General features: G+C 46.1%; 1 protein-coding gene across 1 annotated transcript in view; it reads right to left on the bottom strand.

Moving 5' to 3' along the window:
* The window catches only part of LOC127375517 (zinc finger SWIM domain-containing protein 6), a 45,949-nt gene extending 34,248 nt beyond the window's left edge, over positions 1-11,701 (bottom strand). The window contains exon 1 of the mRNA XM_051421446.1: positions 11,234-11,701. Within this exon, the coding sequence (XP_051277406.1) occupies positions 11,234-11,666 (433 nt within the window). The 5' untranslated portion in view covers positions 11,667-11,701. The remainder of the gene's footprint in view (positions 1-11,233) is intronic.
* Positions 11,702-12,654: the final 953 nt, after the last annotated feature.

Raw genomic sequence — 12,654 nt, 5'->3', positions numbered from 1 at the left:
GAGAGAAAACAGCGCTGAGAGCAGACAGACTGACAGAAGGTGGTTAAGGCTCACTGGCTTCGCAACCACTCTTCCCTTCCTCCCTCGCTGGTCCTCCTGTTCCCTCATTCCTCTCTTCCCTCCATCCATCCCTCCATCCTCCTCCTCTCCTTCCGTCACTGGTGTGCTATTCTCTGGCTACCTCCTTCTCAACCAGTTGTGCTTCAGCAACAGCCCTGCTATTCATTACGCACGACCTGCAGGCATGACCCTAAACACACACAGAGATCCCAAACAGGTGCCCCCCCCCCACACACACACACACACACACACACATACACAGCAGCAAAGGGATCACACATGACTGAAAGGGGAGATACGAAGGGAGTGCAGACAGAAGGGCTGAAGTGAGAAGAGAGAGCTCTCTGTGGCTGCCTGAGAAGCACTGCGAGAGGAACAACAAGGAAAGAGGGATAGAAAGAGGGATAGAAAGAGGAGAAAACATTTAAAGTACAAGGAAAAAAAACGATGTAATTAAAGCAGAGCGCATACATGCTTTGTTTCCATAAAAGTGGCGAAATGAGATTTGGAGTAGGGGAGCGAGGGGCGAGGGTTTGCCATGGGGCAAGCAGCCACTGCTAGCAAAGCACTTTATGGCCTATTATATTCCATTCAGATGGACCAGGCGTCTGGGATAAAAGCATTTAGTCTGTGCGTTAGTGAGTGACTCAGCACTTGGAGCCTTCACAGGTGGACCCCCTCATAACTACACAATGCATATCAATGAAGTGGCCCACTCTATGCATATGGATCACTCACTCCCACACCTATGCCTCCTTTTTTTCCCTTCTCCTCCACCTACACCACCTTTTTCCTCCTCAACCTTTCACACCTCCTTGTGGAAACACTCTCCCTCTCGGTTGTTTACTCTCTTTTCAGCTGGATTGAAGTAATTCCACCTGCTCTTTTATATAAAAGACTTTATCAGGGCGGTTTCCAATAGGGCAGGAAAATAAGAGGAGGTGGGAGAGAATGAATGGTTCCAAATATAAACAAAAAAGCCATGCAAATGCATCCCTTCACACATTTCTTGCATCAAATCTTTTTATTCGGTTGTTCCTAAAATTAGTGGGGGGGATATTTCTGAGCATAGGCTCGAATAGCGAGCCCACCTCCTGTCCTCCCTTTCCGTCTCATTTAGTGTTGAGACGGTAGACAGCCCCCCCCCTCTATTGCTTTCTCTCCATCACTCTCTTGTCTCTCTATGGCTCTCCTTCCACCCATCTGCCCTCTCCTCTTCGTTCTACCTCTACGACTCTCTATCCCCTTCTCTCTTCCCCTTGGTGGTGGTTAATGGCACAGGGATCCAGCATGGAATATAGATCAGTGCGAGATGGATGGGGCACCAGGAGCTCCGGCCAGTCCCGTAGGTCCCAGACCAAAGATTAACTAAATATTAGCTGACAGGAAGAGAGAGAGGCAGGGACACAGCTGCAGCTGCTAGTGCCACTGCCGGCAGAACAAACGACAGAGATTGTTTTTAACCCCCTTTGCTCTTGGGAGAGGCACATGTGATAAACACACAAGAGATGCAAAAATACACACAACGCATTGGGGTATACATACTGCTGTGCATGCGTATGCACATGCTATCAGAGGCACCCTGGGAGAAGAAGTCCACTAATCACATTCTCTCCTCCCCCTCTCTGCCCTGCCAAGGCGGATGGCGAGGGGGAAAAAAAGGAATAAATCTTTATTAGGCGATGTGTCCCTGCTTTATCGATCGCTTCGCTCCTTCCCTTCCCTCCTCCCTCTCCACCCCATCTCTTTCTCTCCCCTCCTTTTGTTATTTTAGGCGTGTGTCTGCCATCCAGTCCAATTGAGTCAGGCTGTACATCAGAGAGGACCATTACCCATGTCTCCCTGGGCTGGGCTGTCACTGGCTGCGAGGGGGGTAGGAGGTGAGGTGATGTAGCCACCCAGGAGGGACAGCTAGCCAGCTAACAGCTAGCCAGACAGCAAGGCAGACAGACAGGCAGCCAGATAGTAGGTTTTTGCCAAGAATGCAGACAGACAGGGTGGCAGTAACACACGGTGGCAGACAGTCATCCTCAACAATGCCAAGTAACAACAATGGTAGATCTGTACTTCATCTACACTCAAGTCCTGTATGGTTCTATGAGCACACAACCTGATTTACTGCACTAACACCAGCCTCTAATGATAAAAAAGGATCACAGCTTTTTTCTGTATTAGTGCAGATATGAAAGTAATATTTATTCCAATACCTTACTTTATAAAGGTATTGATAAAATAAAAGCATAATCTTCAGAAAAATCTTCTTTTTCCAAACAAAAGAAGACAAAGTTCTTAGTTGTTCAATGCTGTATAAACACAAGCAACCACATAAGGACTTTGTATATATAAAACTGTCTATAAATGGGAACATTTGAATTTAAAATCAGAAACCATCTGATCTGAAGTACAGATGATTATAAATTGGACCAGACATTCAATGTTAGCTTTCGGTACATGACAGTTTTTGATACTCAAGCGCATTTTTAGCCCCCACCGACCAAAAAGCAAGTATCATAGAGCAAGACACTGAGCACTGAACTGCTCATTCAGTGAGTAAAAAGTAATGATACCAGATGAATTTCTGAAGAGCAGAGCATGCCAACCCCTGAAAAGGTTCCGGGATGGCCCTGAACACATCAGGGTGAGGATCATTTAAAAACTTCAGAGAAAGACACCACAGAAAATAGGCAAAGTCCTATCCCTCTCCTAATTCCAGACAGTGGTAAACAGACAGCTTCTAAATGTAGAAGCAGTGATAGCCTCTGAGGTCTGGATGCAGACTGCGAGCACCGAGTAAAGCACAGAGAGCAGGAGCTAGCTAGCCGGCTAGCCTTCCTTTGGGAGTTTAGACACAGGAAACACTATGGAAACATGCTGTATCTAGATAGGGGCAGTGTAAATAAGATATGAGTTTCTATTGCCTGGCTTGGGAAATGAAACTGGAAAATTGAGAAGGGAAGAAAAGGAGATCATGAGAGCTTATAAACACAAGGAAGGAATGCACAAAAGAGAAAGAGGACAGGCACAGGTATGGAGAGATTAGGAGTAGAAGAGCAAGAAAGTAAGACGACAGGAAGATGAAGGGCAGGAATGAGATAAGAAAAAAACAAGCAAGCAAGGAAATGAGCAAGAAAGAAAAAGAAAGAACTCCTTCAAGACAAAACTATTTAGAAGGCCAAACTAAATTCCAGTTGAAAGCCTTTCTCTCCTTCCCTTTGAATATCTCTCATTCTCTTTCTTTGTCTGTCTCTCCGTCTCTCATGCCTGGAGAGCCTTTCTAGCTCTATTCAGCTGTACCACGGAGCAGTGAATGCATGTCTCACATGCCACACAGCCACGACATCATTGGACCAAGCACAGCCAGAGGCACCTCACACTCTCAGGGCCTCCTCCTCTGCATAGCTCACACAGCACTTGAGCCCATCAGGCAAGAAAAGAGAAGGGGGTAAACTCCCCCTCTCTATCTGGCTCGGATTCCCGATTGTTCCACAAAAGGACAAAAAAATGGGCATATACTTAGTCCCCTCTCAGACTGATCTCTCATGTGAGAAATTGCTTATTGGAACATGCAAAAAGACACACTCAATCAAGCAAGCAAGCAATCTTTTCTTTTGGTCAGGTGCTGTTTATTGGAAAACAATAATGTCAGCATGGGCCTGTCTTTCAACCAGAGCAATCGGCCACTGGAGGGACAATCTGACCAGATTGACCTTTGACTTTAGTAAATCCCTGGGGGTCAAGTGAAGAGGTCAACACTAGGCCAGCTCAATGCTGGGGGAGGGACCAGTCGATGAGTGAACACCTCTGTCTGTGTGTGTGTGTGTGTGTGCAATAGGGGTCAGCGGCAGGTAAACCCTCATCCTCTGCTGTTGTTTATTCTAAGGCGCCCAGTCACTGGCACCACAAGACAAGTGTGTGTCTTAAAGCATGTGTGCAAGCAAGTGTGTGTGTGTGTGTGTGTGTGTGCGTGTGAAAATGGGATAGGGTGGGAATGATGACAGACGGGAATGTCATACACCCTCTTATCATTAACATGCCTCACCTTTATTCAGCCTGACACACACAGCTATAAACACGCTCACTGAACCATTAACGCACAAAGTCCTACATGCACATGCTCATATTCACACACAGATAAAAACGGGCTGAAAGAGTCTACCTTTACTGACAATCCTGTGTAAGTATTTGGAGAACGGAGAATATTTGTTTCCAAGAGTCCAAGTTAGTTAGTGACACAGAGACATCCTTGCAGACTTAGTGGCCTCTTTTCAGCAAGCAAAGTCTATGGATAAATTTGTTTAATGTTGACGAAGCACTACAGGTCAAAGCTGAGATAGTCTTTGCTCTAACCTTCATTTTTGTCTGGGTTGGATCTTAAATTTTGCATATAAACCAGGACAACAGCAGGTAACTTTCTACTCCCTAACAAAGTATACAGTGATTATGTGTACACACACACACACACACACGCAGAAGCACAAGACAGACACAGACACAGACACAGACACACACACACACACACACACACACACACACACACAGTTTGTAGCCTTTGGGCTGATCCAAAGCTGTTTGGCTTCTGGGGAGAAACAGCTGTTGACCAAACTGCACAGAGAGACTCTGTTCTGTGGCGACAGTGAAAGCATGTGTAGTCTTTAACACGTATTCTCATACATACTTATGTAGTAAACACACACACACACACACACACACACACACACACACACACACACACACACAGTTTACATACATCGAACCTTCCACTGCAGTAAGCAGAGTCTTGGACTGCTTTGTGCTTATTTCAGCAGCCCATTGGTGCAAAGAGGAATTCATTAAAAAGAAAAAAAAAGTGAAAGGGAGCATCAGATAGGAGAATGCTGAGTGCTGCATTCCCCTGTTGTTATTATTGCCAAATCGAAGAGAGAAGGGCGGCTGGTAATAAAAGTCATTAAATGAAATAGAAAAAACAGCTTTTAATAGGGGCTTGTCGTTGTGGATTTAGTAGCCTTTCTATCGCCTGCTCCCTCTGCTCCGTTCCCTGTGCTCACAGAGAAGAGAGGGGCAGGAGCTCTGTGGAAGGAGCACTGGATTCCTAGACAGAGTCAGCCAGCCGAGGAGCTGTGCTGACGCACACCCAGCAGCCACAGTCTGGGACAGGAGACAAGTCAAGCTGGAACAGGGACTGGGGCAGACGTTAGAGAGCTCATGCTGGAACTTTATTACTTTAGCTGGTTTATTTTAACAGGGGCAATACACGCTGATCTTGTACATTGAGCGTCCCTGAAAATTAGTCAGTATCAGTGTGCGGGGTAATTTTGAAACCTGGTCTTTAGGCAACTTGGTAATAGGCCTGGGAGTGTGGCAGACGCATGGTGGCTATAAGGCTGGAACTGGGAATGGTGATTTAAGAGAGGCAGGGAGGAAACGGCTATGTCTGGGCCCTGGAATGGCACAGGGAGGGAGGCTGGCTCCATTCAGGTGGAAGGGCTGGTAATAATGAGATGGCAGAAGGACTGTCTAATGGTACATCTTGGGTACAGTCTTGGAAATGTGAAGTGCAGGAGACCGTTATGGCTGGGTTTAGAAACTGGAACATGGCGGGCTAGAGGAAGTTATGGTCTGTGGTGGGAATAATCTATCTAGAGAGGCACATCTGGGTCTGGGAATGGGGTTGGTTAGAGTTTGGAGTTGGGGATGTGACAACCATTGGGACCTCTGACGTGCTGGGAACATGACAGTGCTAGCAAAAGAACCAGTGGTCATCTATCACTCAATGGCTACAGCACGGCAATGTCTGCAAACTATGGGTTCAATCCTTGAGGGGGCCACCCAGACTGAAACCGGCTACGACTGACTGTCTGTAAGTAATCGAAGGCGGAAACGGAGCTTGTGCTGAAACTCATTATGAGTAGAATGAAAGTAATTATCACGTAAACACATTTCAGATTTACAGTGACTCTAACGTCGGTCTACATAGGCGAGACAAACAAAAACCTCATTAGCTGGACAATTTGCAATTCCAGATATTATCCAGTGCCAAACCATGTCACACAGCAAACAAATTTGACCTCAAACTGCAAACATTAAAAATGTAATCTAATGCACAATTTTTTGTCCATACAAATATCCGCATGTGCACACACTCACTCACGCAAAGAGAGACGTGTTTCCATTACGCGACAGCTGAAATGTATCCTATCTTCTTTCCATTCAACCAACATAATGGGACAAAGGCCTGGAATCTGCTTCTCTCAGTCTCTCAGATACACACACAGAGAGAGAGAGCACTTTCCCAATGACTCAATGTCTCTTCACATGGATGCAGTTGCTGCCCCTCTCTCACTCCCCCTTGGACAGCCATTTGTTTACACTAGCTCTAGGCTCAGCCATGTTTCCATGACGATACAAGCCCAGGGATAGTCACATGGCTGGGGGTAGACCTGAGGCACTGGATCCAGGATCACTGCTCCTTCCCACCTTAGAGTCTGGTCCAGAAACAACATCTGATCAACTGACTTTGAGGTTTACTTTCACAAAAAAAAAAAGGGAAAAAAAGAACATCACCTTTGCTTATTGTTTAGAATAACATGAAACGTATTTTTGAGGAATATTTTCCAAAGGTCCTGAGTCATATTATGTCTGCATCTCTTTAAGCCCTGATTCAGAAGTTGAGCCTCTTTACAACATGTTGGTTTCACACAGAAAAACAGCATATTCGGAAGCTTTCTTTCTGTCTTTGGTGGCAGGCATGTGGGCTCATTCTCGATGGGCATTGTAAAAAGATAAAGGAACTCTCCTAACCTAACAGGAAAATAAAACCAGATCTACCCACATGAAAAGAAACAGCCCACACACAAACAAAAAGAATAAGCCCTCACCCACTAAAAACCCAGCTCAGCCTGATAGCGTCTCGCAGACAACATGCTCATGCAAGATTTACGTGTAGCATCTTAAATTCTGCACCTTTGTGGACAAAATGCTTGAAATGTCGATGTGGGTCCTCTAGAAGCTCTTTGAAAAGCCTTGTGAATTCTTAGTTCAAAAATGTGTGTGCGTGCACGAGTGTGTTCTTGCACAAACATGCTCAGTGTTACTCCACCTTTGTAAGTGGTACCGATTTCTCCTTGGCATTTGGCTTACTGCTTTGTCACACAAACAATAACCTACTAGTATGTGCAAATATTCTTTGTTGTTTTATCAGCTCCTTTGTTATGTGGGTGTTGTCTGTGTCTTTGTGTTTTATTGTTGTAAATTATGTCTGATATTACCACGACTGTGCCTGAACCACACATGCGCTTTACAGCTCCTGTATTCACGCACCTACTGTAAAGAGTGCTTTTAAAGAGGTAAACATAAGCTTTAGGGGGGGTCTTTGTTATGATTTTTTCACCATATGTGTTACAAAAAAGGGAACAGGTTGAAAAACAGGGAACCACCAGACTGGTTGTTATTTCAACGTTTCATTGACATCATGATAAAAAAGAGGGTGAGAGAGGGAGAGTAGATGACGCAGAAACCTAATTAAGATTCTCCAGAGCGTGAACAAATTAACCTGAGTTATGAGCATGCAGAAGCACAAGACAGACACACACACACACACACACACACACACACACACACACACACACACACACACACACACACACACACACACACACACACACACACACACACACACACACACACACCGATTCCTCTCTAAAATAGGTGGAGCAGAGGAGGATGACATTCACACTCAAACAGGCATGACTGCCATGGACATTCAGTGATATTTTAGGAAGGGGAAAGGCAAAATATTATAGACTATCTAGTCCAACAACACCACCATGGAAAATACACCAAAATAGGCTACAGTATATGCATATCTCCTTTCATTCTACTTTAATTTAAAACAGCCGTAACAAAGTGTCCACCTCATCACTCAGATTTGGGGCAGCAGCATGATAAAATGACATGTAGCTTCATGTGAAGAATTTGCCTAACAAGGAGAGCTGGATAAATAGGTTGTAGCATGTAGCTCACGCTAATGACATTGCAGAGAGCGACATATGCCAGGCATCAGTATGTCACTCCATAGGGACATGGGGCTTACGGTAACAGGATAGTAAGAGTGAGGAGGAGGTGGTGGTGGTGGTGGGGGTTATGGGTTTTTTTTACCTCCTGGCACAAAGCCCTGGAGGCAGACAGGGATGAGGGGTCAAAGGGAGGAGGAGCGGGACAGTGTCATAAATGAATGAGAGAACAGGGGGTGAACTTGACCCAGACTGGAGGACTAAAACAGGAAGGAGGGTAATGAAGTGCAAACATGCTTTGTCATGCCATGTTAGAGCCATAGGATTAGAATTCTATAATTAGAGGACGGGGCACCATAATACTAGCCTTCCTTTCAGCATGATGAGCTGTCGAGTCTAAATTACACAAGGGGGCCGGAGAACAGATGCTGTGATCAGAACAGGCAGCTCTGGAAGTTTTCTATACCGGTAAATGATGCTCAGTTACAGCACTGCACAGTGTGATTGACAAGCTAAAGAAAATTGAAACCTGGCACGTCGGCGGGATTTACTGATATTTCTGTGATCAGCTCATGACAATGTAATTTTCCTGACAGACAGCGGTTGTTATGGGACTGTTCTCCGAAGCAACATGCATATTTCATTTTATTCATTTGCAGTTTTTTTGATGTATTATTACGCACAGAACCTTTTCGTGCAGGTTGAGGTTAGGTATGTGTTCCACTACCTGGTCAGCGGCTGACGAATTCATCACCGTTTTGACAGTCGAAAGAGTGCAAGAGGGCTGAAGTTGGGTTATAACGCTGCTATAGCAGGAGGAGCAGCGGACTGGTAGATAACACTTGCATTCGTATATGAATATTTATCTCGAAGGCTGGCATTGGAACAGATGAGCTCGCATGGGAGAAAGAACAACCCATCCATCTCACTCTCTCCACTTCTCTGCGCTTCATTCTTTACTTTCATACATCCCCTTCTCTTGCAATCACCATTTCAATGCCTCTTTCCTCTTTTGCATTTTCCACCCACTTTTTCCCTCTAGGCTTCCCCTCTTTTTCTTGATATCACCCGATCTATTGCTCTTCCCCTTAAACGCCATCCCCCTATCCATTCTCTCTGCAGCACTGATGTATGGAAAGAGATGGAGGAAAAAAGGAAAAAAGCGTGTGATTAATGTCTTTGAGAAAAAGATAAATAATCACAGGAGACTGGGGGCTGGTAGTTGGCCTTAGGGGAGTAAATATGGAGAGTTTTATAGCTGCTCACTTGGGAGAGAGGGAGGGAGGAGGAGGAGGAGATGAGAGGGGGAGGAGAGGAATACGGCGACAGCAGATCCATTCAAGTATATTAGCTTTCCCCCCCATACACAATAACCTCCGCATCTATTCTATTGCTCTACTGTCTTTCATCATCAACACAGAATCCCATCCCACTGACAGCACACACATAAGAAGCCACACAAAGCCACGCACGCTTGTGTGCGCACACAAACACACCCTCACAACCACACTGCACTTTTTTTTCCAGGCCAGACCCCACTGTATGTGTTTGATGGGCCAATACATGTGGTGTGTGATGTGGCTGACAGCCCCCTCCCATGCTGCCCTGCTTTTAAGCCCTCATCCTCCAGTGGCTGCCTGTCCCCTGGAGTAGATTGCATCTTTTATTTATCATTTTCTCTTCCTTGGCTTTATCTACCCCGGCTAGAAAAAATTCTGGGGCGAAAATTGCAATCAGCATAACATGCCCTCCTCCTGCTGTGTATTCGCCTGTCATCCTCCACTCTCTATGAGCATGCAGGATGAGACTGACAGCCCGTGCAGACGAAGACACACACATGCACACACTGATGCATGCACAACCCCCTCTGTGTTTATCAAACCCCCCACACATACTCTATTCTCTCTCTTTTACACACACACACACACAAAAAAACACATGCGTGGCCAAAGAAAATGACCCTGTTACTCTCTTTGTCACTATTTCTTACTATTTTCCAAAGTGCGCGCACACACACACACACACATATCTTCTCACTGACGCCTTAAACTATTTTACCCTGTGCTGTTTCGCTTCCTAAAGCCCCAAAAGAGTGAGCACATAAATGAGTCTAATGCTGGGGAATCTGGTAAACAGGCCAGAGAGGGAGGGAGAGCTGCCTGCCTGTCTGCCTGCTCCATGGCTACTATTGTGCACTGCACATTCTCTGAGCCCACAAGAGCTGAAGCCATCTCCACACAGATTCTTTGGAGGAATAGTAAGCCAAGAAGTGAGGGAGAGAGAGAGTGGGAGCAAGGGAGAGAGATAGAGAGGGTGAGGGAGGGAGGAGGAAGAAGATCATGCATAAAATCTTGTTTGCAGAATGCATTAAGATTCAGATGAACTGGGGGGGTTAATGGGATTAGAATCCTGAACCGTTTCCAAGGGTGGGGAGTCGGATTGACAGCTGAGTCTATTGCACTGACGATTGCAGTGAAATATTGTGGCTCTGGCAAAGGCAGCCAGCCAGGCAGGCAAGCAGGCAGGCAGGGGGTTGCTGAGCCTAAAGCACCTCTGTTTACTCCGAGCTTAACCACAAATAATGCAGCAGAGAGGGGAAAAAATGCATCTTTGCCTCTACCAGCTGCATATAGCCTGTGCTTTAACTGAATGTTGGGCAGGCAGCAGAAAAGCTTCAGCCTGTCTCACAAAGGTGTTTGGCAAACAAAATAGAAGCACTGTGGCTTTAAATCGCCGTCCCTCCCACCCTTTCTAAATATCGTCTATTTAGCCAGCGGTGAAAAGATATAGGGGGCTTTTGTCTGCGTACCCATTGGTGGGGGCATGGAGAGCTGGAAAGACATAAAAATAGGAACAAAGTGCTAAGCTTCCAATTGGGATGGCTCTGGGCGATTCAATGCGCGCAGCTCAGTGGGCAAAAACAAGGAGAAGTGGGCTACTATTACGGGCTTATCTGAAAACAGGCTATTCTCACACAGCTATAGGGTAGACGAGTGTGGAAATACCCTGCATTGTTTATAATACACAAGGCTATGGGAGGCACACAACACAAGCCCTTTAAAAGTCTGGCACGGTTCCACAGAACAAGGCATACGGTGCGAGTTTGGTGTTTTGTTTATTGCAGGCTGTTTTCCTGCATTGTTGTAACGTTATAGTCCACTCACCGACTTGCAATACGTTGTCCACCCAGCCACCCTCTAGCAGAGTGACACCCCGTAGGAAAGGCAGCTGGGTCTCGTCATTATTGTCCCCGCTAGTTCCACTTTCCTCTCCTCCGGCGTTGAAAGAGGAATACATACAGATCTCCTTCTCGCTTCTCGGGAATGACCAGTATACGATCCTCCGCTGGACGGGCTCCGGGATCCTCTCGAACCGCTCCTCCACCCTCTGAAACGGCCACTTCTCCGCGACTCTGCGTGCCGCGATGTCGAGCAACGACTCGGGGTTGTGCGTTTTTCCATTCCCCGACCCTCCCGGAGCGGACCCTGCGCCGCCACACAGAACTCCTCCAGCCCGCTGCCCCTGCCTGCACGCCGGGTTGTAGCCGGGCCTGCAGCAGAGCCGCTTGGCTGGGGGCTGCTGGACTCGCTCGGCCATGATCGCACCGCTTCCAACCTGAAGCGCAGTTCCTCTCCGATCATATAAACGGGATAAGGAAGAGAAAAGGGCAATCTCGCACCGATTGTTTGCCGTACATGGAGAGACTGCCCTTATTTGGAAAGGGAGGCGGCGCCTGCGAGTTCCGTGAAGTCCTTTGTGTTGTCAAAGTAACCGGGATGGGCGGGATCCTGGAGCGCTGCCAGCGCACGAGTGGCGCTATAAAAGGAACTGGAGGCGGAATTCCCGAACGTCGGCAAATCCTTTGTGAAGCCGTTCGGGAGCGCGAGGGCGGAGCCCCGGCGGCCGACGGCCTTTGAAGTTTCCTTCTTATTTGAGTTTAAAGGCGGGGACTTAATCCAGGGGCGGTCTCGCAGTTTCCCACAGGGGTAAAAGGGGGCAAGAAAACTGACTTTTTTTTCCTTTGGAGCCTGTGCTACCACCCCAGGCTTTAGCTTCTTCAATAACAACGTGATGGTTGTTTTCGATTCTTTAGTCCAAAGGACTCTCTTAGCTGTCAAAGACAGAAAGGGCGTGGGAGGAGGAACATAAAGATATGGAGCTGGACATGCTTGTCCTCTGTAGTCACTAATCAGTCATTTTGGTCAGCTATTTGGCACTGGCTTACTGTGCTGCTGCCAGAGCTAGGCTATTATAGTTTTGTACTTTTCATTAGGTTTTATTTTGTGTTTTCAGTTCCGTTTAGTTTTTCAGAGTTTCTGTTTAGTTTTTGTTAGTTTTGGTGTTAGTTTAAATATCCCATAGTTATAGTTATAGTTTATCCCAGTCTCATGCTAGAACTAAAGACGTTTCCTGTGTATTTTTATTTCATTCAGTTTTGTAAGCACACTTTATTGTTATAGTTGCCTGGTAGTTTTTGTTTTTTCTGAAGTCTAGTTTTTACTTTTATTTCAGTTAAATAAAAAGTTTTTTGTGAAATAGCTTTTTTTAGTTTAGTTTTATTTAACTATAATAACCTTGGTTGCTG

The sequence above is a fragment of the Dicentrarchus labrax genome, unplaced genomic scaffold (assembly GCF_905237075.1).
Source record: "Dicentrarchus labrax unplaced genomic scaffold, dlabrax2021, whole genome shotgun sequence".
Classification (NCBI taxonomy): domain Eukaryota; kingdom Metazoa; phylum Chordata; class Actinopteri; family Moronidae; genus Dicentrarchus; species Dicentrarchus labrax.
This window is presented reverse-complemented; position numbering and strand designations above follow the sequence as displayed.